This window comes from Arachis duranensis, chromosome 10, assembly GCF_000817695.3.
Source record: "Arachis duranensis cultivar V14167 chromosome 10, aradu.V14167.gnm2.J7QH, whole genome shotgun sequence".
NCBI lineage: Eukaryota > Viridiplantae > Streptophyta > Magnoliopsida > Fabales > Fabaceae > Arachis > Arachis duranensis.
In genome coordinates, this window is record NC_029781.3 from 96,660,843 (window position 1) to 96,688,432 (window position 27,590).

A 27,590-nucleotide genomic window follows, 5' to 3' on the forward strand; every position below is an offset into this window, starting at 1 on the left:
GAGAAAGAATAAAAGGCTCCCAACGTAAAGATCCTAATTTCTACACTTGGCTGAAATTTCAGGATCAAGAAAAATTATATTGAATGGAGTAGGTGAAGACCTGCAGTAGATATAATATTCCGCCATGTAGTGACAAAGGTTAACCTTTTATACAGAAATGTAGGAGGGAGGAAAGGGGGATATGTGGATTCACTAAACCAAAAGGGCAATGCCAACAACTATCATCATGTTATCATTTAACAAGCATGTTATTCAAGAATTAGGCTTCTTAATTTTTGAAGGGTACCTTAATTTTTGTAATTCATACATTAACTAGACAGAGTAATCATAGTTGTATTGGTTCTCTTATTTACCTGCCTATGTATACTGAATACTCTATAAAAGAATACTTGTAATTTGTTCATAAAAAGTAGCGAAGAATGTGTTGAAATGAACCATGTAACTATCCACATACTGATGTTCTACTAACCAAACTATGATTGAAATATTAGGATATATTTTTCTTTTGCTGCTACAAGGATTTATTTCGATTTGTTTATTTACAATCTTTGGCACTATTATTTTCTGTTGCTGTTATCTTATGGTAACTTAATTATTGAAAAACAGGTATGAGCAAGATTTTCTTATAAGGCACTTAGGGTTGCTCTTCTTCTAGGCACAAAGCTTTTCCGGTCAGTGATACAGCCAATGCTTGCTGGCGAAGAACTTGGTTTTCTGACTCTGAAATGGAAATTTTTCCTCCAACCTATATAAAGAAAATTGTTTTAAGAAGTTAATTAGATTTATGTTAAGGCAGGTATAGATGATGATGATGATGATGATGATGATGATGATGATAATAATAATAATGGGGAAGATGGGAAAAGAAGTGTGTTATACATCCAAAGGCATAAAAGGTGCACAAATGAATAACATAAATGAAAGTGGATCGTAAAAGTTGATCGACAGGGCTGCTGGACCTCAACCCAGCCACCACACTGTAAGCTATTTTGGTGTTTTCAACCGTAAACACAAGCACAGACAATATCCTTTCATGGATAATGCTGACATCTATGATGAATGTGAAGAAGGAAATTATGTCAACATCCAAAGTAAAAAGTCATGAACTTACTTGTTCATATAATAACATGGTGCAACAAACTTGGAACTGATTCTTGGGTTCCCTTCATTAGCTCCGGTAAAGCCCCATGGGCCGCTAGAATCCATCTTGAATGGCAGAGGCTTGGCTCTGTCTCTCCTGCCTGTAACCTGTGGATGTTGATCACTTCTATTTTAGCAATTATGGAATTATCGAACCTAACAATATAACATGATTTCAACTCCACCAACTTTTTTGGTCCTAGGGTGAGTGAGACTATAATATATAACAAACGGAACTAACCATAATTTTCTCCCTAATGACAACTTTTTAACAATCGCATCACTTATAATACTAAAAACCGAGATCTAAGCAAAATAATATAAAATATAAAGTTTTTTTGTGTTAACAACAGAGTTTTACTTCCTGTAACATAATAGAGTTTGTTTTTTGTATAGCTGTCAAGTTGGTTAGTTTGTTAGACATAATTATAGCACTATTAGTTAGTAATTTATTTTCCCTTTTGTTATATATATTGTAATTGGTACTCAGTACTCTGTGGTGGTTCTTTTAATCAATTATTCTCTCTTTTCACTTCTTTTTAATTCTTCTTCCATTACTTTAAATTTCAATGACCTGAGAGTACATCACCAACCTTCTTCTTTTCTTATAATTATTTTTGTAATTCACTTGAATTTTAAGCTTGGTATCATTTTACATGGTATCAGAGCGAGAAGATCCAACTATGGCAGATAATTTAGCTAATCCGAATGCAAGCCCTTCATCAAATTCCGCTGCAGATTTTGAGAATTTCACCGCTTTCATGCGTCAATTCTCTCAGTTCCAGGCACATCTTGGCAGATCTAGTTCATCTTCTGCAATTTCTGATCCGATTAGCCCTTATTTTCTTCATCCAGGAGAAAGTCCTGGTTTGGCTCTAATTCCGCTTAAGTTGACACCTCAAAATTATTATCAGTGGTCGCACGATATGTGGAGAGCACTCAGATCGAAGAACAAGGTGAAATTCCTCGATGGATCCATTCTAAAACCAGGTGAAGGTGATCCTAATTTTGAAGCATGGGATAGGTGTAACAATTTTCTCCTCTCCTGGATCAACCTCTCTCAGTCCTGAAATCGCTAAGAGCGTGATGTGGATTAGCTCAGCTCCAGACTTGTGGAATGATTTAAAACGTCGTTACTCACAGGGAGCCAACAAGAGCAAGAATTGAATTGTGACCCGTCAAATAGCAACATAGTGACTAACTCTTTAGAGGTGCAAACCTCAACTGGAGGCGGTTCATTTTCTGGAAGAGGCAGAGGTCGTGGACGAAATTTAGGTAGAGGAGGAAATCAAAAATCTTATAGTCGAGGCTACACTTCAAAGTTTTGTAGCTACTGTAATCGAATTGGTCATTTAGCAGAGACATGCTATAAGAAAAATGGCTTTCCTACTCACCAAAAGCAGCGAGTAGCCAATCAACTTAGCACTGACGAGATAGTTGAGAATTCTAGTGCTGAGATTGCTGATTCTAACCAGGATAAAAAGAGCGATGATACAGTACTTGTGTTGACTCCAGATCAGAAGGAAACCTTACTAGTACTCCTTCAACAACCACGCATGCCAACTTCAAATAGTGTAAACCACATTACTTCTTCGGCCACCCTTACTCAACCAAAAGGTAGGCATTGCTTGAGTGTATCATCAAATTTTACTAAAACTTCTTGGATACTTGACAGTGGAGCTACTGATCATGCATCCTATATTCAAGAGTCTTTCAAAACTTTTCATTATATGAGACCAGTTTTGGTAAATCTACCTGATGGTTCTACCACTACAACAAACATTTGTGGCACTGTGCAACTCTCTAAACATTTGATTCTTACCAATGTTTTATTCATACCTCACTTTAAATATAATTTGATTTCAGTGTCTAAACTCACAAAGTCATTACATTGTGAATTAAAATTTACTGATTCTTTTTGTGAGATACAGGTACTCCTATCATTGAAGATGATTGGGCAAGCTAAAGTCATTGGTGATCTTTATGTGATGGATGCTCAACCTTGGAAACTAACTACACCAGAAGTTAACACACATTCTGTAAATGTCACAGTGCAGCAAGATTTAGGAATTCTATGGCATGCTAGACTAGGTCATTTACCATCCAAAAGAATGTCAATCATGAAAAATACATTTTCATTTATTGAATGCATTTCATCATCTCATGTTTGTGATTCTTGCCACTTGGCTAGACAAAAGAAATTGTCTTTTCCCATTAGTAATACACAATCAGAATATATTTTTGATTTGTTACATATAGATATTTGGGGACCACTCTCACTTTTATCTACTGCTGGCCATAAATATTTTCTTACAATTGTAGAAGATAAAACGAGGTTTACTTGGATTTATTGCATGAAACTAAAATCCGAAACTAGAGTGTTAGTAGAAAATTTTGTTCAAATGGTGCAAACTCAATTTCATAAAGTTGTGAAACAAATTAGAACAGATAATGGGATGGAATTTAAAATGAACTCCTTCTATAACTCAAAAGGAATATTACATCAAACATCTTGTGTTGAAACTCCTCAACAAAATGGAATTGTTGAGAGGAAGCATCAACATATACTGAATATTGCAAGAGCACTTTTGTTTCATTCCAATGTGCCAAAATGTTTTTGGCACTATGCTATGCAACATTCAGTACATTTAATAAATAGACTACCAAGCATCTTCTTGAATCATCAAACGCCTTATGAGGCACTTTTCAAGAATAAACCAGATTTGACTTATCTCAAGGTGTTTGGTTGTCTTATTTTTGCTACCACTTTGAGTACTAATAGAAGAAAATTAGATCCTAGAGCTAGAAAATGTGTTTTTCTTGGTTATCAATCAGGAACAAAAGGGTCCATTTTGTTTGATTTAAAATCCAAAGAAATTTTTATATCAAGAAACACTGAATTTTATGAACACTATTTTCCATTCAAACAAATACCAAGCACTGATTTTTCTATAGATCAGCCTTCAATTGAATCATCCAATTTTGACCCTTTTGCATTCTTTTATAATAACTCTGCACATACTTCTTCATATGAGCATACTCATGGCATAATTGCACCTCACACCATACACATTACACCTGATTTATCTGCCACTTCTACATCACCTATGGCATCTCTTCATGATATAACAGATTCTGCATCACCCGCCACCTTCGAATCAGCATCTGCATTGGCACCATTGGAACATTCATCCATTTATATTGAGTCACAATCTGCTGCACCAGTTTTGAGAAGGTCTGAACGAGAAAGAAAAACACCCTCTTATCTTAAAGATTTTCATTGTTTCCATATTTCATCACATAGAGATCCAATCCATGTGGCCCAATTACCTTCAACATGTAAGTATCCCCTTTCTCACCATTTGTCATATTCATTGTTTACTCCCAAGCACCAAGCCTTCACTTTTGCTCTCATAAATAACTCGGACCCCAAACACTATTCTGAGGCTGTTATGCATGATTGTTGGAGGAAGGCTATTGAGGCAGAACTCACTGCTCTTGAGCAAAACAAAACCTGGATCATCACTTCTCTTCCTCCTGGAAAGAATGCAGTTGGTTGTAAGTGGATTTTTCGCACAAAATTCAACCCAGATGGCACTATCGAGAGGCATAAGGCACGTCTTGTTGCCCAAGGTTTCACTCAAATTCCTGGAGTCGATTACATTGACACCTTTAGTTCCGTTGTGAAAATGAGCACTGTGCGTGTTCTTCTTACCGTTGCAGCAGCAAAGAATTGGCATCTTCATCAACTTGATGTGAATACAGCTTTTCTCCATGGAGACCTACATGAGGACGTTTATATGAAACTTCCAAAGGGGTTGCAGTGTTCCGATCCAAACTTAGTCTGCAAGTTGACAAAATCTTTGTACGGTTTGAAACAAGCTAGTCGCCAATGGAACATCAAGTTGTCTGCTGCACTTGCTGATCTGGGGTTTACTCCATCTGAAAATGATCACTCGCTTTTTACCAAATCCACAGGTACAACTTTCACAGCTATTCTTGTTTATGTTGATGATCTTGTGTTAGCTGGAGATGATTTGAGTGAAATTCAAGCTGTCAAAATGTTTTTGGATGATAAGTTCAAAATTAAAGACCTTGGCCTTCTTAAGTTCTTTATTGGGATGGAGGTATCACGAAGCAATGCTGGTATTGCACTGTATCAAAGAAAGTATGCATTGGATTTGATCACAGACTGCGGTTTGCTTGGTGCAAAACCAGCATCTACTCCTATGGAGTACACTGCTTCTCTGTCTAAGGCTTCAGGCTCCCCTCTTCCTGATGCAACCATCTATCGTAGATTGGTGGGCAGACTTCTATACCTTACTAACACAAGACCAGATCTCAGCTACTCTGTTGGATGCCTATCTCAGTTCATGGATTCACCAACTGATGCCCACTTGAAGGCTGCCTATAGGATCATCCGGTATCTAAAACAATCACCAGCAACTGACTTATTTTTCTCTGTCAACAATTCTTTCACACTATCTGGTTACATTGATTCTGATTGGGGGGCTTGTAAAGACACCCGAAAATCCATCAGTGGTTATTGTTTCTTCCTTGACCAAACTCTTATTTCTTGGAAGAGTAAGAAGCAGGCTACAGTTTCAAGGTCGTCCTCAGAAGCAGAATATCGCGCCCTTGCTAATGGCACTTGTGAACTCGTTTGGTTACTCAAACTACTAAAGGAATTCAACATTCTTCCTCCTCTTCCGGTTGATATCTTCTGTGATAATAAATCTGCTATCTATATTGCTTCAAATCCTGTCTTTCATGAAAGAACCAAGCATGTTGAGGTTGATTGTCATGTGGCTCGAAACAAGTTCAAAGAAGGGGTTTCTAATCTTAGGCATGTTGTCTCCAGTGAACAACCGGCTGATCTATTCACTAAATCCCTTCCTCCAGGACCATTCTCTCATTTGCTTTCCAAGCTGGGATTACTTGATTTGCACAAACCATATAATACCAGCTTGCGGGGGGATGTAACATAATAGAGTTTGTTTTTTGTATAGCTGTCAAGTTGGTTAGTTTGTTAGACATAATTATAGCACTATTAGTTAGTAATTTATTTTCCCTTTTGCTATATATATTGTAATTGGTACTCAGTACTCTGTGGTGGTTCTTTTAATCAATTATTCTCTCTTTTCACTTCTTTTCAATTCTTCTTCCATTACTTTAAATTTCAATGACCTGAGAGTACATCACCAACCTTCTTCTTTTCTTATAATTATTTTTGTAATTCACTTGAATTTTAAGCTTGGTATCATTTTACACTTCCATTTCTTGAATACTAAGATATGCAGAAACTTTCATGTTCTATATATCATATATGTACCAGAAGCTGCTTCATGGCTTGAGGACACTGAGTAAGGAAATAAACAGCAAAAAGCATTGTTTTCGTCGTGGTTTCACTCCCGGCAAAGAGAAGATTGATGATGAAATCTACTACAGCATCATCTGGTAGACTTTCTTCCTCTAGCAGCCTTCCAAGCACACCACTCCCTACAGTTGGAGCATCATTTTTTCTGTGTACCTCTATGGTCTTGTTTATCTTGTTTATGATTTTCTCCCTTGCATGATATATATAGAAACCAAAGAATGTTAATTCAATATGCATGATTATAGTAATACTAATATTTTTTCAAAGAGTGTATTATGCATCTAAGGAATAAAAGGTACTAGAGTCATTTAGTTTTAATATTTGAAGTAAACAAAATTGCATTTAGGTTTGTCCTGAGACTTGCCAAATCATATAAGCCAACAAAACTAATCAGCATTTGTAATCTTTGTATGAAATGCATACCTCTTATACCAAACAGAAAATAAAAGTATAAACCTAACAGACCCAAAAAGTAAAAATCAAATTCATTTGCAGTATGTATACCAAAAACAAAAACACCTTCGAAAAGAAAAAAGGAAATAAATCATGTTCCTTATTAATTTGAAACCAGCCTTAACGTGGTAGTGACATTATACTTGGGAAGCATCCTGCCACCAAAATAACCAGGTCAGTAACCAATTTTTATTTGACAAATCCATAGAAACAATCAGTGCACTAACCTGATATCTTTCATGAAAAGCTGTTTGGGCTTTTCCACCAAACCTGATATCATCCCGGAGTATTTGCTCCTCAGCCAAGTAGGTCATAGACAAAGTTAATTTTATTTTCCATTAATATTTAAGCGGAAAAGAAGGTCATAAAACAGAAGGAGACAAAAAAAGGAACCTTTCAATATTCTATCTTAACATATCTCCCAACTACTTCTACAACTTCCAAATCACAGAAGAGAGAATAATACTGCAATAAATAATCCTAATACTATAGTTTCTGCATAGATAAATTTATCTGCTGCAATAAGTGATTAAGAGAAGCCATAAATTTCTAGTAGTGATTCGTACAATAAATTTGCAATTCGACATTTTAATGCACTGTCATCCCTCTCCAATTGACATATCTTTATATATATTGTTTATATTAGATTGCATAACCATACAAAGTAGGGGGTTAAAAAAAGATTTTTTTTTGTTTAGATTTTATATATACATTTTCTATTTGTAATGGATTAGATTTCTATTTAGTATTATTAATTTATTATAATGAACATTATAGATATAAAACCTTCGAGATACATATATTTTTCTATGAGCAGTGCTACACATACAAGTTATTTGGGTTTACAAGTCATACAAGTTGGGCCAAACTACATGTGTACTACTCAACGGTTTTCATAGCATGCTTCGCATTTTTCTTCCTCCTCCTTCTCTTCCTTATTCTTCTCCTTCTTCTTTGCGTTTCTCCTCCTTTTTCTTCATGTGTTTCATCTTCATCGTTGTTTTTTATTACTGTTATTGCTGCATTTTTTTCTTTCTCTTTCTATTGATTTTGCAACATTATGTATTTTTTTGTTTGATTTTTTCTCATAAGAAGAATTATAAAAAAACGAAATAAGAAGATGAGAAAGAAGAAGCAGTAAAAGATGAAGAAGAGGAAGAGAAAGAGTTTTGAATTATGCAGAACTTATCAGAATAAAAAAATATCCAAAATTCTTAGAAATACACCTAAATATCTTGGTGTTACATCCAAATATCTTTGCATTACACTCAAATTTGCTACAAATACAGAAAACTGTTTCTTCTAATGCTGCATTTTTTTCTTCTTTTTTTCTTATTTTTTTCTTTCTTTTAGTTAAATGAATGTAAGTTCATCCTCTTTCAAGTAATTTTTTGGCATTATGTATTTTTTCTTCTTTTTTGTTTGATTTTTTTGTTTTATTCTTGTTAAGAAAGTAAAATAAGAAGAAACTTGAGAAGGTAAAACAAAAAGGAAAAGATGAATAAGAAAAAAAGAAGAAGATAGTGATGATGATGAAAAAAAGAAGAAGCAGTAGAAGATGAGAAAGAGGAAGAGGAAGATTTTTTAATTATGTAGAACTTATCAGAATAAAAATATACTAAAAAAATATTAAAATACACCAAAATATCTTAATGTTACACCTAAATATCTACGTGTTACACTCAAATTTACTACAAATACAGAAAAAAATTTCAATGCAGAACTTTTACATTATATTCAATTCAAACCATCACCGATGAAACATTATTCACCTACAAAATCATAAATCACTAACGAAAAAATTAACTAGAAGAAATTTCAATGAAAAAAGAAGGAGGAAGAGGAAGAAGTGGTGGTGTTGGTGACGACGATAACGAAGGAGGAGGATGAGGAGGAGGAGAATGTGCAGTAATGGCTCGAAATGCGTGAATATAAAAAGAATGTGCAGTAATGGCTCGAAATGCGTGAATATAAATGACTTGTAAAGACTTGTATGGAAAAACGCTTGTATGTGGAGAATTATTCTTTTTCTATAGCATATCATTATTATTTCTATAGTATATCATTATTATTAGACTTTTTTAAACGGGCTCGGGCTTTTTCTAGTTGTTCAAGAGCTCCTTACTGTAATTTTTCTAAATTTTGAATAGTGTTTAAGATTCTCTATTTTCGATTATCTAATAAATCACTTAATATTAGGACTCCTTGGAAACTTCTATATGTAATTTACTTCAAGTGTTTTAACCGAAATGCATCAATATACAATATTAGTACCCACTTTACAATCTCATTAGTTAATGATGCACGTAAATATGATGATATTTGGCTATGCAATTTTTTTATGTTGATCGTTATTATCTGCAAGAATTTTAGTTATTACATTTGGAGAAGTCATAAAAATTTTGGGTAAAAGCAATAATTTATACTTTTTTTAATGAATCATTTTCCTTTGTTGAGATTCAATACATGAATAGAAATGAAAGAAACAATGTCTTACAAAAAAATATTTTTCTTCTTCTTCTAGAAATTATTACAGGTGTCAGTTTATTCAATAACTCGATCGCTGGAGTTATCGTATTAGTAATCTAGGTTTTCTCTTTTTAACGATAGGTATTCTATCACGAGCAGTATGGACTAATAAGATATGGGGATTATATTGGAATTGGGATCCCAAGCAAACATGGGCCTTTATTACTTAGACCATATTTGCGATTTGTTTACATATTCAAAAAATACGAAATTAGAAAATGTAAATTCTTCAATAGTAACATCTCTGGGCTTTCTTATAATTTGAATATGTTATTTAGAAATCAATCTATTAGGTATAATATTACACAATTATGGTTCATTTACATTTAATTGAATTTTATTAAGAAAAAAACCTCTGGCAAATATACAAATAAAGAAAGCATAAGTATATATACATCACAAGAGATAAGTATATACATATCTAATATACTAATATATAAAATATATAAAATATATAAAAAATTTTAGTATATATATTCGATATTATATTAATATATAATATATTTGATACTAAAATAAAAAGAGTCAATACTCAAAATGGCTTCGACCTCAAATTGGCCTCAAATTTTCAATTGACTTAAATTGAACACCCCACACTTTAGAAGCCTACTTACGTTAGCCCTTTCACTTATTTCTATTAATGGTGTGCTTAGTTGAAATGTTAAGTGACATCTTGGATGACTGGTGGCCTGATAACACCTATCTAACATGGCAAAAATTGTCGTAGTCTTAATTCAACCCCTTTTAATGAACTTAAGACCTTAACATGAGAGCCAAATTTCTAAATTAAAATTATTATTTGGGTGTTGGAATAGATGTTAGGGAGTACCAACTAAGGTTCTAGGAGCTACAACAGATCTCGTTCATATGAAAGTTTGGCAAGAAACCCAAATCAAACTAGAACTAGAAAAGTTCCATACTGGTGCAGTTGTGGGATGCGTCCCATTTTTCGCTAGTCTGAAGAGACCCCTTTTTTGGATGTCCAAACTATAAGTTATTGGATTTCTTCCTTTTTGAATTTACCTATTCTTTTTGTATTGCATGCTTAATTTAGTTTTTTGGTTCTTGTTGCGATAAACCTTTGGAAAGAGATGGTGTGGACTTTTTGTATGGAAAGATAGTGAGAAAAAGAAAGCATGGTTGAGAGAAATGAAGATGAAAATAATGTTGAGTATTGGAAAATGAATGTATGTTGGAAGATTAGGGAAAAGGAAGCTAAAATTTAGATTTTAAATTTCTCTTGTTTTGTTTGTGTTTATAATCGTTAGATATGTCTTGGGTGTAGGAAAGTGATGAATGAAATTTAATGAACTATGTTACAAATCTTTTTTTTTCAATCATGTAATTTACAAATTAGAAGTGAGAAGTTGTGAATGAAGTTATAAATTGATTGAGTATATAACAAATATGTTTTCTTTACTATAATGTTTATTATCGTGAAAGAAATATTGTAAAATGGAATGGTGAATACAAGGATAAATATGAAATTTGCTTGTATATACAAATCTATTTATAAGATTAATGAATCAACCTTTCATATATACCAAATCTCCAAATTTCAAAATAAATTATAACAATAAACCTTCAATCTGAATTCATAAAGTAACCATAGTCTTGACAATAAGCATTCTAACATATAGAATAAATCAAGAGTGATGTCTAAAATATCATTATTACAGACACAAAACAAAACGGTAATTTAAAATGTTCCAAAATACAACCTATTCATACCCTGGGTCGAGCTGTCTGACCCGGGATGTTCTATAGACAAAGCGACCGACCTCTTCAGGTCAGGACAACCCGATCTCTTCTCAAAAAGCTCGGCCAAGTCACAGACGGCCCAAACAAAGGGCCCAAAATAGAGGAACACATCCCAAATCCAAGGGCGGCCCAAGCCCGTAAAGATAAAGGCGGTTCCCTTGAAGATAAGAGGATCCCAGTCAAAGATAAGATAAAGATAAGATAAGATAACTAACTTATCTTATCTAAGAAGGTTACTCTACGTCATTATAAATACACTGGAGCACCCAGGTATAACTCATACTCTGATTCTATATAAAAACCTGCTTAATACCCTTGCTAACTTAAGTATCGGAGTCCCTTGCAGGTACCACCACCCTCCGGTGACAAAGGATCAGCAGCATTGTTAGTCCAGCAAACCGGACACATCATCTCCGATCAGCACAAAAGATCTCCTCCGAGATCGACCTACAGTTTCAGGTAACCCTCGGAACATTGGCGCCGTTGTCGGGGACCTGGAAGTCACCCCATTACCATGGCGGACGACCATGACAACGATCACACCTCAGATCTAGAAGAAAGAACACCGCACAAAAACGTGGGCACAACACCAAAGGATACTCCTCAAGTCAATGATAAAAAATTCCTAGGTCCATCTCAAGTTTCGACGACTTGGCTAAAAAATTCCTGGCCAGATTCTCCATCCAAAAGGACAAAGCAAAACATGCTCCGAGCTTACTAGGAATCAGACAAGGAGAGCGCGAAACCCTGCGAAACTACATGGAGAGATTCAACAAAACATGCATGGATATACAAAACCTTCCAACAGAAGCTGCCATCATGGGTCTCATTGACGGTCTGCGAGAAGGGCCTTTCAGTCAATCAATATCAAAGAAGTATCCCACATCTCTAAACGAAGTGCAGGAGCGAGCAGAAAAGTACATCAATATGGAGGAAAACTCCCGATTAGGAGAGACTTCAAAACCAGGGTTCACCCCTCGGGATAAAGACAAAGATTCCAGAAAAAAGGAAGATCGACACGGAGAAACAATCAAAAAGTACCACAATTACACCCCTCTTCGGGTGTCTCTTGTGGATGTCTACAAAGAAGTTTGCAACACAGAAAAAATACCACCAGCTCGACCACTCAAAGGCAAAAAAGGAGGAGGAAACCGGGTTGAATACTGTGAATATCATCGGATCCGCAGACACTCCACCAATGAGTGTTTCGATTAAAAAAATGTCATAGAAAAGCTCGTACGAGAAGGAAGGTTAGATCAATATCTGGCCACCCAAGAAGATGAACAAAGGAAAAGAAGAAAAGCAGAGGATGTCGGACCCACTATGCGATCATCCCGCACCAGAAAGACACGTCCACATGATACACGGCGGATTCGCCGGAGGAGGAATCTCCAAGTCATCCCGCAAAAGACATCTCAAAGACATATATCACGTCGCAGAAAGGAAGGAAGCACTCGACATCCCGGCGATCACTTTTACCAAAGAAGACGCATCAGGACATGACAATCCCATGATCATCACAATCATACTGGCAAACGCAAATCTCCATCGCACACTGATAGATCAGGGGAGCTCTGCCGATATTCTATTCAAAACCGCCTTCGACAAACTCGGCTTGGAAGAAAAGGAACTCAGAGCATACCCGGACAGCCTATTCGGATTAGGAGATACCCCAGTTCAACCAATGGGATACATTACGCTCCACACAACTTTTGGAAAGGGAAGTCAGTTAAGAACACTCAAAATAGACTATATCGTCGTTGACGTAAGCTCAGCCTACAATGCTCTAATAGGTCGGACAACGTTAAATTAACTCGGCGCAATAGTCTCGACTCCGCATCTATGCATGAAATTCCCAACCGCAGAAGGAATAGCCACAATAAAGGCAGACCAAAAAATGGCGCGCCGCTGTTACAACGAAAGTCTAAACCTCAGGGGCAGAGGTGAAGAATTCCACACAATCGAGCTTGGTGGAGCTCGGAGGCGAGAGGAGCTTCGCCCACAACCCGAAGGAGAAATAGAGAAAATCCAGATCGGAAACACCCCGGACCAAATAACCAACATCGGCACACTCCTAAAAGGGGACACAAGAGAATCACTCATACAGTTCCTACGTGATAATGCCGACTTCTTTGCATGGAAGGCCGCAGACATGCCAGGTATAGATCCCAAACTAATGTGCCATAAGCTAGCAGTTTACCCAGGATCTCGGCCGGTACAACAAAGACGCAGAAAATTAGGACCAAAACGCTCTCAAGCGGTGGAAGAACATGTGCGAGCTCTGGCTTGCTAATGTCGTTTTAGTAAAAAAGTCAAATGGGAAGTGGAGAATGTGCACCGACTATACCGATCTCAACAAAGCTTGCCCAAAAGATCCTTATCCACTCCCAAACATCGACGCACTGGTAGATGCCTCCTCTAGATACAAATACTCTCCTTTATGGACGCATACTCGGGATATAACCAAATCCCAATGTACCCACCCGACCAAGAAAAAACCTCTTTCTTAACCCCAATGGCAAATTACTGTTATATTGTTATGCCTTTCGGTCTCAAAAATGTGGGAGCCACTTACCAAAGATTAATAAATAAAGTTTTTTCGGATCACATCGGAAAAATCATGGAGGTCTATGTAGACGACATGCTAGTGAAGACGCAAAATGAAGAGATGTTACTATCCGACCTGACACAAGTATTCGACACCATAAGACAACACGGCATGCGACTCAATCCCACAAAATGTACCTTCGCGGTAGAAGCCGATAAATTCTTGGGTTTTATGATCACACAGAGAGGAATTGAAGCAAACCCGGACAAGTGCAGGGCCGTACTCGACATGAAAAGCCCGACTTGTATTAAAGAGGTGCAACAACTCAACGGACGGCTGGCAGCCTTGTCCAGATTCCTGGCGGGATCCGCAATAAGATTTCTCCCTTTCTACGCCACTCTAAGGAAGGAAAAGGAATTTGAATGGACAGTCGAGTGCGAGCAAGCCTTCCAAAACTTTAAAAAGTTTCTAGGACAACCACCTATATTAAGTCGGCCTTGGAAGGGGGAACCGCTCATCTTGTACCTCGCAGTGGGAAATCGGGCAATAGCTTCAGCACTGGTCCGAGAGGACAACAGCGAACAGCAACCCGTATACTTTATCAGCAAAGCATTGCAGGGATCCGAGCTGAACTACTAGAGAATAGAAAAATTTGCTTACGCTCTCATAATAACATCTCGCTGACTTCGCCCATATTTCCAGTCTCACACCATTAAAGTTCGAACTAACCAGCCCATAAAAGGGATCTTACAGAAAACAGACTTGGCAGGAAGAATCTTGCAATGGGCAGTCGAGCTGTCCGAATTCGACCTTCAATACGAAGCTCAGACGGCAATCAAATCTCAATACCTGGCCGACTTCATTGCGGAATTTACGGACACACCGGAAGTCCCCACAGAATGGAATCTATACGTGGACGGATCCTCAAATAAAACGGGAAGTGGTGCAGGCGTAATAATCGAAAGCAACCAGGGGACCCAGATCGAACTCTCCCTCAAATTTGGATTCCCCGTCTCGAATAATCAAGCAGAATATAAGGCACTACTAGCAGGCTTGAAGATGGCTAGGGAGGTCGGTGCTCAAAAACTTATCATCTTCAGCGATTCACAGGTAGTCACTTCACAAATAACAGGCAGCTACCAAGCCAAGGACCCCAATATGAAAAAGTACCTGGACAGAACTAGGGAACAGCTCGAACAACTCGGAGAATAAGAGATTCGACACATACCCTGAGAACAGAATGCCCGGGCCGATGCACTCTCAAAACTAGTCAGCACCAAACCAGGAGGTAACAATAGAAGCCTTATCCAAGAAATTCTACAGAAACCATCAATCTCGGAAGAAGAAAAGGTCATAGCCATAACAGGTCGCGATCAGGGATGGATGACCCCCATAATTAATTACCTCACAACAGAGGCCCTCCCTACAGATGAGAAAGAGGCAAGGAAGTTAAAACGGGAAGCACAATACTATACCATCATAAATAACACTTTATACAAAAGAGGAATTTCAACACCATTGCTAAAATGCGTGCCGACTTACAATACTAAGGACATCTTAGAAGAAGTACACAGTGGCATTTGTGGCAATCACATCAGAGCACAAGCACTCGCCAAAAAAGTACTACGGGCCGGATTCTATTGGCCAACCATACAAAAAGAAGCCACAGACTTCGTAAAGACATGTTCGCCATGTCAGAAGCATTCCAACTTCCACACCGCTCTGCCCGAGGAACTCATCAGCGTAACCTCACCATGGCCATTCGCAAAATGGGGACTCGATCTCCTCGGACCCTTTCCCCAAGGATCCAAACAGGTCAAATTTCTCATAGTAGGAATAGACTACTTCACAAAATAGCCAATTCCACAGCTCAAAGAAGTCAAAAATTCCTATATCAAAATATCGTCACAAGGTTCGGAGTTTCATACTCCATCACCACAGACAATGGTACCCAATTCACAGACGCAGGCTTCAAAAAACTAGCGGCCGGCCTGAATATAAAACAACAATTCACCTCTATTAAGCATCCCCAAGCCAATGGGCAAGCCGAAGCTGCCAACAAAATTATATTAGCAGGGATAAAATGGAGATTACAGGATGCAAATGGAGCCTGGGCTGAGGAGCTCCCACAAGTCCTATAGGCATATCGAACGACCCCACATTCCACAACAAGGGAATCACCTTTCCGATTAGCTTACGGAATGGAGGCTATGATCCCAGTAGAGGTTGAAGAAAGATCCCCTAGAGTGATCTACTACAGTGAAGAAGCCAATCCCCAACTCCAAAGGGAAGAGCTCGAATTACTCCCAGAAGTCTGAGAAAGAGCTCGGATAAGGGAAGAAGCATTGAAACGACGAATGGCTTTCAGATACAATCAAAAAGTAATACAGCGGATCTTCATGAAGAATGACCTCATTCTAATCCGAAATGACATTAGAACAACTCAACCCGAAGAAGAAAAACTGGCTGCAAATTGAAAAGGACCCTACCGAGTCATAGACGTGCTAGGAAAGGGCTACTACAGACTTTCCGAACTCGACGGGTGAGAGCTGCCAAGGTCATGGCACGCATGCAACTTAAGAAGGTACTATAGTTAGGGAGGATAAGGGACCTTGGGACAAGGCACACTCTTTTTCCTGAAAAGGTTTTTTAACGAGGTGCCAGGCCCAAGACCTACAAACTAATCCCCACGTGTATATATTTGCATTTCTCTTAATAAAATTTTTTCAAATTTTCTACAAACGTTCAAGTCGTATTATTCTAAAAACAATCATCGCCCGATTATAAAGCTACAGATCGACAGAAAGTGAAAACCAAATTCATTGCGCGATCACAATAAAAACAAGGGTTAAAACCCAAAATTCTACAAAATCGGCAAAGATGAAAATAGAATAATACAAGAAGCTATAGAAAGTGATCCATAGAAAGGACCTCACGAGGTCCTAATAAAATAGATTGCTATAAAATAGCTTAAAGGCTGGCCGACACCTAAAGTCGACCAGCCCCAACAAACCAAGTTATAAGTAAAGCCCTGGAAAGAGGTCTGGCGAACCCTATAAAAGAGGATTACTATAACTTCGAAGAGCCCGACGTGACGAAGTCAGACTCCTACAAAAGGTTACAAAAGGTAATCCCTAAAAAAGACCCGAACAAGGTCTAAGAAAGAGGATTATCAAGTAACTCAACAGTGTCCGACATGACCAAGTCGGCCCGAAAAAATAAAGTTACAGAGATAATCCCTGAAAGAGACCTGAACAAGGTCCAAGAAAGAGGATTATCAAGTAACTCGACAAGGCCCGACATAACAAAGTCGGCCTGGGCAGATAAAGCTACAAAAGATAAATCCCTGAAAGAGACCTAAACAAGGTCCAAGAAAGAGGATTATCAAAGAACTCGACAAAGCCCGACATGACGAAGTCGGCCCAGAAAAGATAAAAGGTACCAAAGAGATCTGAACAAAGATCCAAAAGAATTACCTAGTAATGAAACAGGGACCGACGTGAGAAAGTCAGACTAAAGCTACAAAAAGTTATAAAAAGTAATCCCAAGGGTTGCTAGAAATAACTCAAAGAAAAGATCAACTGAGGAAATCAACCAACAAAAGGGAGATGGCTCGACCCGATAGACCTCGAGCTCGCCAAAAGCAATCAAAAGAGGATGAATAAAAAACAACTCTGGAAGATTCCAGAAAGCTGCAAGCAAGCATATCGTGAAAAACAAGGCAGTTACCATAAAACAAAGACTCAAGAGGCCGCTCAGAGCCAACCCCAAGAGCAAGAGAAACTATTTTGTTTTTCAAAATAAAGTTGCTGAAAGTAGCAACTATCAACAGTCAACAAAACACCATTTACAAAAAGTTCAAACACACACAGACCGGGCTATGCACAAATTTATCAAGAATTATCAAAGAGAGTCCAAAGGCTTCCAGTAGCAACATCAATAGGAGGTGAAGGAGGACGAGTCTGGAGAGGCACCGCATCCACTGTCCCGTCGCCTCGATTCAAAATCTGACAGTCAAAATCTGGCTCAACTACGGTCGAGGGGGATGAAGGAACTGGGATGGTAGAAGCTTTTAGAGGAGGCGCAGGAGGTGGTTCAATATCATCATCAGGATCATCCGGGACAATCTTGCCATCCTTTACTATGTTATCAAGACTAACGAGAGTCAAATTGGCACCAGGGGCAACAATCCGAAACTGCTTTATCAGGTTCTCATAGGCGGCAGTCACGCTACCCACAAGATGACCCTGAAGCTCGGCATAATCAACCCGAGCAGTTTCCAAGTCATCTCGAAGACGCACCAACTCCCTATAAGTCGAGACATAGCTATCCTTGTGCTTCAATGCCATGTCCTCAGCCAACTTCAAAGAAGCCGCCAAGGCGATAGAGCTAGCCTTCTCACCCTCCAGTTCCTTTTCTACTTTTACCAACTTCACCTCCAATTCCTCCTTCAGACCCTTAATCCGATCAAATTCTGATTTAGCCTCCTCCATGAAAGATTTAGTAGCATGAATCGGGATACCCTGAACAGTCCGAAAAATGGCCGCACCTATATGTGCCATCTTCACACTATTTTTGGTAATGAAATCTAGGTGCTGAAGAAGGGACACATCATCCATAGAAAGCCCACCATAAGGAGCAATCTGCTGGTTGACAAACTCAATAGCATCAAAATCTGGGGCATCCAGGTTAAAGGGCTCAGATGTTTTCTGCTTTTTCAAAGGAGGAGCACCAGAAGCAGCAGCGGAAGATTGTGGGAGATCTACCAGACGAACCCGAGGAGTAGGGATCACCCTCCTCGGGCCAGGGGAACTCAGCACAGGCGGCTTTGTGATGGTTTGGGAGGACCCCTCCCCAGCCGCCTTGACTGAGATGTTTTGGGCAGCGGCTGCCTTCTTGGCCTTTTTAAAAGCCTTCATGGAGTCGTTATTTTTCGACATTTCTGAAAAACAGGAAAGACAAAATCAACAAACAAAGTCATAGAGCACAGGAAAAAATAGAATACACTAAAAACACGTCAGATAGTACCCAACACATTTCGGACTAAAGATGGATCCCCCGGAAATTTCTTAGTATCCAGATACGGGGGCTCCCCCCAAATATCCTCCAACACACTCACAAAGGCCTGTTCGACCTCGTCCAACATCTCCCAAGTATACCGGGACACCATGACATTCTTTTGCCACTCAAGAGGAAAAGCGGGTTCATCATTTTCATCAAGAAAAAAGGGGCGAACACCCTCAACAGCTCGAACCTTAAAGAAATAGTTTTTGAAATCCTTAAAAGACTCGTCATACATGGCAAAGACTTTGTGCCCCTGAGCAGATCTAAAAGAAACCCAAGAAGCTTTCTTTTTTGAAGAGGCCCCAGGCTTGGCTGAAACAAACAAATAGAGGAAAATAGTTAGAGAAGGCTTGATGCCTAACTCTTGACACAGCAGCTGAAAAATCTTTATAAAACCCCACGAATTGGGATGAAGCTGGGACAGAGCAATGTTACATGACCACAACAAGTCGGTCTCAAAGGCAGAAAAAGGAAAAGTAATGTTCAACTGACTAAAGAAATACTCGTAAGCATAGAAGAAGGGACGCTCCCCCTCGAGGGAAGTAGGAAAACAGACTCTCTCGTCAGAACCAGGCGCTACAAGCTCGTAATCCCTCTCCTGGGCATCACTACCACAAACCTTATAATGCTTTCGCAGCTCTATACAAAAATCTGAGTCCACCACATAAATACACAGAAGAACCATAGAATCCACCCAATCAGCCATGCCCTCAGGGACTTGGGAAGACGTCTCAACAATATTTTTGCGAGAAGCCATGAGGCTAACTAGTCCTACAATAAAGAAAAGAATATTGGATTACCAAAATACATCTCGGGCAACAGCAAAATAACTCGGCTACACAATCAAGCACGGTATAAGGAACAAAAGGAGACCCAGGACCTACACGAAAGATCCAGGGGCGTCCTTTGGAGGCAACCACAGAACAAGAACTCAAGGGACCTACGAGTTTACACCCCAGCAACGACCCTTCATTCTTAACCAGAAACCATCAAAGAAATCACCATCTTCGTCAAAAGAAAAACTATCGACAAAACAAAGCCACCAAAGGAGCAACCTTTTTTTTCAAAACGCAGCAACTTGCAAAACCCTAAAAGGCACTAAACCACCAGGAAATCCATTCGAAAGCATACAGAAAGACGAAAAGAAAATCAGAGACATACATCATAGCAACAAGTCAAGCATAGTGGTACGAAAAGATTCAAGCTTTCCAACAACAACTCAGGCAAAATCAAAACTTTATTGAAGAATCACACTCCAAAATAAAGACAGAAACGAAGAAAAGGTTCGAGCTTTCCAAGCATACAAAATCAAGGCGTCATCAAAAGGATCAAAAGCAAAAATAGGTGAGGAAGAAAGCAAAATGAACCTGGAAGAAGGAAGAAAACTTTGAAAAGTGAGTAGCAGAGAATCGATCACAAAGCAGAAGCACCAAAGCGAAGGCCAAAGCTTCACAGAGAGACGAGAAGTGCAGAATGAGAAACGGCGAAAGAAAAGGGAAGTTACAGGGAAAGGAAAACCATCTCTTGAAAAGAGAAAAACAAGAGAAACGGAACAAATTAATGGGGGCATTAAAAACCCTCGCGCATTCCCGAGGAAAACGCTAAAAAGCAAAAGCGCGCGCTTTCAGAAGAAATGGAACAGAAACGTTCCGCATTCAAAGAAAGAGCTCTACGGAAAGATAAAGCGACAAAATGCTCGAGTTCGGCTTTACCCGAGAAGGCTCGAAGTCCTAAAAACCAAGACTCGGCCTCCGAATAAAAGACCGAGCTCGAGCAGGGGCACTGTTCATACCCTGGGTCGAGCTGTCCGACCCGGGATGTTCTACAGACAAAGCGACCGACCTCTTCAGGTCAGGACAACCCGATCTCTTCTCAAAAAGCTCGGCCAAGTCACAGACAGCCCAAACAAAGGGCCCAAAATAGAGGAACATGTCCCAAATCCAAGGGCGGCCCAAGCCCGTAGAGATAAAGGTGGTTCCCTTGAAGATAAGAGGACCCCAGTCAAAGATAAGATAAAGATAAGATAAGATAACTAACTTATCTTATCTAAGAAGATCACTCTACGCCATTATAAATACACTGGAGCACCCAAGTATAACTCATACTCTGATTCTACATAAAAACCTGCTTAATACCCTTGCTAAATTAAGCATCGGAGTTCCTTGCAGGTACCACCACCCTCCGGTGACAAAGGATCAGCAGCATTGTCAGTCCAGCAAACCGGACACATCATCTCCGATCAGCACAGAAGATCTCGTCTGAGATTGACCTACAGTTTTAGGTAACCCTCGGAACACAACCCAACACAAGATATTATAAAAGAAATAAACAACCACTAACACATTCATAAACAACCACAAAACAACCCCACAACATATAACTTTATATTACATTTATCAACTTTATCTACACAAGACAATATAAATTGATCTTTATTCTTTTCTTGGTGGTTTGAAGTCTGGAACAGGGACAAATTTTAGAAACCCTACCAACCTTGATGATGTCCCAGAACTAGCTTCTTGCATTAGGTCCACACCCAGAGTTGCTCTTCTTTCAGGCGACAGTTTATCGGGCCTTGTGACTAGAGGCGGAGGTGGATTTAGAGATGAGTTTCATGGAAGCACCTACATGTAACTGGAAGTATTTGATTGATTAGCTTTAAGCATGTAAAATTTTAGAAAATTAATTAATTAATTTGTTAGAAATGTTATCTGGTCTATAATTTCTAGCTGTGAATAACTGGGTTGGGTGAGGTCAATCTCTGAAGCCTGTGGAGCATTAGCAGTTTATGTATCAGTAGCTGCTGCAACATTATTGGGTACATTTGGGTTAGCTCCATCTTGGGATTTAGATTTAGCTACAATAGCTGCAATAGCAGCAGCAAGAGCACACGCAATGTTATTAATTTACCTATGAGAGCAGCTTCTTTTTGTACATCCTCTTTACCTTGGTTACAGTTTTGGCTTTTTTACTGCCCTAGGCTCCTCATCAACATCTTTTTTCCTTTTTTCTTAAAGTTTTCTAGTCTTCTCCTAATTTTAGGTGCTTGAGGCTTGTTGTATTGAGATTTCTCCCATAGCTCCTCACCAGGTGTTGGATTCAATGAATGCATGTATGTAGTCCTATTAGTCAACCAATGATGACAAAAGTCTTCGGGTTTTTGTTTATCTTTGAAATTACTGCACATGCATAGACACACGACATGCCTACAAAGTCAAATTTTAATTAATCATAATCTAACATTCTTAATAACACAAGTTAATAATATTAACTAAAAAAATTGGACCTGTTATTTGCCAAAATCCTTAATAAACTCAAACTAACCCCTTAAATTATTTTAATGATCTAAAATTGAACCTCGCATCAGAAACGTATATTAAAAAAATCAATTTACGTACCTTTTGCATGTTGGACATGAAGCACCATCCATTTTGAAGATAGTCATGAAGGTTTTCATGGAGAAATTTAAGAAACCACTTCTAATTCTCCTTATTCTCAACATTTACAATTGCCAAAGCAATGGGATATATATGATTGTTAGCATCCTGGCCCACAGCTGAAAGTATTTGTCTCTCCCCCCTTCCCAATGAGTTTTTAAGAAACCTCTATCTATCCCAATCAATGGTCGGCAACCAGCCTTGAACCCCTTTTTTTGAATTCAGCCAAACAAATACATTCTTTCAAATATTGGGTCGCCTTCAACTTGTGGAATCTCTCCAATCTTTATTGTTGAGCCTGAATTGCTCTTAAGCAATGTCTCACCATAGTCTATCTCAAACTCTTCCATACTGTGTGGCTGCATATGTAAAAGCTCGAGTCAAAGAGGACTTGTTTAAATTCAGGTCACATTTTCTCTTGAAGTATGTCGCTGCCTCACTATGCTTCAAGTTAGGGTATTTTCTCAATTTCTTAACTAAGTTCTGAGCAAGCCACGTCCTATTTTTTGTCCTGTTTTTGTTCATCCTAGGGCATATATGATCATTCTTGAACGTCTTTGGCCGCCAATATGTCTCCTCATGGTCTCTAGATCCATAAGTAACCCATGAGCATTTAACTTCTTCATTCTCCCACTTGCAAACTACCCTCACCCTATAACTTTCATTTTTTCTGAATTTTATTTGCCTCCCTTCTTGAATGGTGTTCCGAGGGTTACCTGAAACTGTAGGTCGATCTCGTACGAGATCTTCTGTGTTGGTCGGAGCCGACGTGTCTGGCAGGTGTACGGCGGTCGGAACTGATGTGTCCGATTTGTTGGACTTGGTGGTGGTGCTGATCCTGTGTCCCCGGAGGGTGGGGGGTACCTGCAAGGGACTCCGATGCTTAAGTTAGCAAGGGTATTAAGCAGGTATTAAGTAGAATTAGAGTATGAGTTATACCTGGGTGTTCCAGTGTATTTATAATGGTGAGAAGTGACCTTTCTAGATAAGATAAGTTAGTTATCTTATCTTATCTTATCTTATCTTTGGGTAAGGTCAGCTTATCTTCAACGGAACCGCCTTTATCTCTGTAGGCTGGGATTACCTCTGGATTTGGGTCGTGTTCCTCTATTTGGGCCCTTTATTTGGGCTTTCCTGTTGATTTGGCTGAGCTCTTTGAGAAGAGGTCGGATAGTCTGACCTGAAGAGGTCGGTCGCCTTGTCGCTAAACGTCCTGGGTCGGTCATCTCGACCCAGGGTATGAACAGTGCCCCTGCTTGAGCTTGGTTCTTCCTTTGGAGGTCGAGTCCTTGACTTCGGTCCTTCTTAAGTGAAGTCAAACTCAAGCATTTTGTCGATTCCTTTTCTTTGTAGAGTCTTTTTTGAATGTAGAACGTTTTCTTCTAAAAGACGCGCGCTTTTATACCAGCGCTTTTTTGGGAACGTGCGAGGGTTTAATGATTTTTAATTTTGAGCATTAATTGCCCCGTTTCCTTTAGGCTCTTTTACTTTGGATTTTTGAAACCCCGAAAATGGTTTCTCTTCTTTTGCTTTTTTCGTAACTTCTTTTCTGTTTTCCTTGCGGTGCGGCGTCATTTGGCGTTGGAGCTTGGGGTGTTCGTGTTTCTTCCGGCGACATTGCTCTTGTTCATATTCCTAGATTTCGTCTTCCTCCTTTGGTTTTTTGTTGAAGCTCGCTTGTTCTTTCCAGGTTGGTAATAGCTTTTCTCGTCTTCTTCGTGGCTTCGTCTTTAATTTTGGTGAAGTTCTGGTTTTGCATGTTTGAAAGTTTGGATCTTTTGCGATCTTTTACTCGTTGCTGTGATATGCTTTTCTTATCTTCCTTCTTGTGGTTTTTCTTGGAATTTCTGTTGAGGCTTTCTGGGGTTTTACTGTTGCTTTCTGGTTGCTTTTGATACTGATAAAAGATCTGTATCTGTTTTTTGGAGATTGCTTCCTGTCTGATCTTTTTTCAAAAAAGGTTGCATCTTTAATGGTCCCATGCTTTGTTGCTTTGGGAATGTTTTGTTTGGTAGGCTCTGTGATGATTTGCTGTTCTTTTTCTTTGATAAAAGCGCTTGTTGCTTTGAATCCAAAGGATGTGTTCTGGAAACCTTGCATTATTGCTGCCTCCAAAGGATGCCCCGGGACTTTGGTTTGAGTCTTGGGGTTTTCCTTTTCTTGCTTTTCATTGCCTCAGAAGCATTGACCGATTTATTTTCTCCTTTGTTCGAGATGTTTGTAGTAACCTCTTTTTCTTTTCTCACTTCTAGGATTTAGTTGGCCCCATGTCTTCTCGCAATAACATTGTAGAGATGTCTTCCAGAGTTCCCGAGGGGATGTCCGATTGACTGGACTCCCTTGTTTTGTTGTGTGTTTCCGTTGTGGACGCTGAATTTTGCACAGAGCTGAGGAAGCGTCATAGAATTTGTGGTAACAATGTTCGCGAGGGGGATTACGAGCTTGTTGCTCCTGATTCTGATGAGAGGGTTTGCTTTCCGACTTCCATTGAGAGGGAGCGTCCCTTCTTCTATGCCTATGAATACTTTTTCAGCCAGTTGAATGTTACTTTTCCTTTTACTGCTTTTGAAACCGACCTGTTGTGGTCGTGTAATATTGCTCCATCCCAGCTTCACCCCAATTCTTGGGGTTTTATTAAAATTTTTCAACTTCTCTGCCGTGAACTGGATGTAATACCTTCCCAGACTCTGTTTCTTTACTTGTTTGTTTCTGCCAAGCCTGGCGGTTCTTCAAAAAAGAAAGCTTCTTGGGTTTCTTTCCGGCCCGCTCAGGGCCATAAAGTGTTTGTGATGTATGATGAGTCCTTTAAGGACTTCAAGAATTACTTCTTTAGAGTTCGAGCTGTGGAGGGGGCCCGCCCCTTTTTTCTTGATAAAAATGAGGAGCCCTCCTTCCTTCTAGAGTGGCAGAAGGATGTAAGAGTGTCTCGCTATACCTGGGAGATGCTGGATGATGTTGAACGCGCTTTTGTAGTTGTTCTTGAGGATCTCTGAGGGAAACCACCTCATCTTGATACAAAAAGATTTTTGACTAATCCGTCCTTGGTTCGGACTGCTTTGGGTATTTGCTTGTCTATTTGTTTGACTTGTTTCTATACTTATTTCCTTTTTCTTCCTCTTTGGTAACTCTTTATCGTGGCTATTTTTGTGTTTTGTAGAGATGTCAAAGAATAATGAATCTATGAAGGCCTTCAAAAGGGCAAAAAAGGCAACTGCTGCTCTGAACATCTCAGCCAAAGTGGCCGGCGAGGGATCTTCACAAGTCCCCCTGAAGCCTCCTGTGCCGAGTTTCATCAGGTCGATCCTCCTCAAACTTCTGCTACTGCTTCTGGTGCCCCACCTTTGAAAAAGCAAAAAACATCCGAGCTCTTTAACTTGGATGCCCCAGACTTTGATGCCATTGAGTTTGTTGACCAGCAAATTGCCCCCTATGGTGGGCTTTCCATGGACGACGTGTCTCTTCTTCGGCATTTGGATTTTATTACTAAAAATAGTGTGAAGATGGCTCATATGGGTGCCGCTATATTCCGAACAATTCAGGGGATTCCGATTCATGCCACAAAATCCTTTATGGATGAGGCCAAGTCGGAATTTGATCGAATCAACGGTCTGAAGGAGGAGTTGGAGGTGAAGTTAGCGAAGGTGGAGAGGGAGTTGGAGAGTGAGAAGGCCAGCTCTATTGCCCTTGCTGCTTCTTTGAAGCTGGCCGAAGACATGGCGTTGAAACATAAGGACAGCTATGTCTCGGCTTATAGGGAATTGATGCATCTTCGGGAGGATTTGGAAACAGCCCGGGTTAATTATGGTGAGCTTCAAGGTCATCTTGTGGGTAGCGTAACTGCTGCCTCCGAGAACCTAATGGAACAGTTCCGGGTTGTTGCTCCTGATGCCGACTTGACTCTTATTAGCCTGGACAATGTCGTGAGGGATGGTAAGATTGTCCCTGATGACCAGGATGATGATGAGGCTGATCCTCCCCCAGTGCCTTCTTTTAAGGTGTCGACCTCCTCTGTTCCTCCCATTGCATCTGATCCGGATTGCCAGATTCTAAACCAGGATGATGGAATCGTAGATGCCGTGCCCCTTCAGACTCGTCCTCCTTCTCCTCATACTGATGCTGCCGGGAAAGATCCCGATCTTTAGCTGATCTTTTTTCTGGATATTTTGTGTAAATAGCCCGGTTTGTGGGCTTTTGAACTTTGTTTTGTTTGTTCTTCTTGACGTTTCTAGTTGTCTGCCTTGCAACTCTTTTTGAAAAACAAAAGTAGCTTCCGAGGTTGGTTTTGTGGTGGCCTTTTGAAGCTTTATCATATTATGCATGATATCTGTTGAAATTTTGCTGTCTGGCCTCTTTGTTTACGTGCTTATCGTTTGTAGCTTGGATCCTTTTGAGGCCGTGCCTGTGGGGGGTCCGACTTGTTTCTCGGTTTCCTCGCTTTTGTTTGTATTTTTAGCACTTTATGACCGATTTATGTTGGTCCCCTTCAAAAGTTATTTTTGTGATCCCCTTTTCTGGGCCTTTACTCGGTCTCTTTCATGGATTATGTTGATAACTTTTTAGTAGTAGGAGTCCGACTTGGTTATGTCGGTCTCCTTTAAGTTATTTTTCGTAGTCCTCTTTCTTGGATCTTTGTTAGATCTCTTTCAGGGACTATTCGTATAACTTTTTAGTGGTAGGAGTCCGACTTGGTTATGTCGGTCTCCTTTAAGTTATTTTTAGTAGTCCTCTTTCTTGGATCTTTGTCAGATCTCTTTCAGGGACTATTCGTATAACTTTTTAGTGGTAGGAGTCCGACTTGGTTATGTCGGTCTCCTTTAAGTTATTTTTCGTAGTCCTCTTTCTTGGATCTTTGTCAGATCTCTTTCAGGGACTATTTATATAACTTTTTAGTGGTAGGAGTCCGACTTGGTTATGTCGGTCTCCTTTAAGTTATTTTTCGTAGTCCTCTTTCTTAGATCTTTGTCAGATCTCTTTCAGGGACTATTCATATAACTCTTTTAGTTTTGGGCTGACTTTGTTATGTCAGGCCTTTTCTAAGTTAAAGTAATCCTCCTTAATAGGGTTGGCCAGACCTCTTTCCAGGGTTTACTTATAACTTGGGTTGACTTGGTCCGACTTCTGAACGTCGGCCAATCTTTTAAGTTATTATATTAGCTATCAGTAAGACCTCGTCAGGTTCTTTTTTTTGGATTGCTTTCGATAACTTCTTACATTACTCTGTGTTCATCTTTGCCGATTTGTAGAAAATGGTTGGCATCTTTAGATCGTCTTTTGGGTGAAT

General features: G+C 39.3%; 1 protein-coding gene across 1 annotated transcript; it reads right to left on the bottom strand.

Annotated features, from left to right (window-relative positions):
- Positions 1 to 290: 290 nt before the first annotated feature.
- Positions 291 to 7,509, bottom strand: LOC127743137 (cytochrome P450 90B2). The gene is made up of 4 exons (XM_052255807.1): positions 7,198 to 7,509; positions 6,473 to 6,707; positions 1,112 to 1,248; positions 291 to 745 (listed from the first exon to the last, which is right to left on the bottom strand). The coding sequence occupies exons 1-4, from the start codon at positions 7,248 to 7,250 to the stop codon at positions 673 to 675; spliced, it is 498 nt and encodes a 165-aa protein (XP_052111767.1). The 5' UTR covers positions 7,251 to 7,509; the 3' UTR covers positions 291 to 672.
- Positions 7,510 to 27,590: the final 20,081 nt, after the last annotated feature.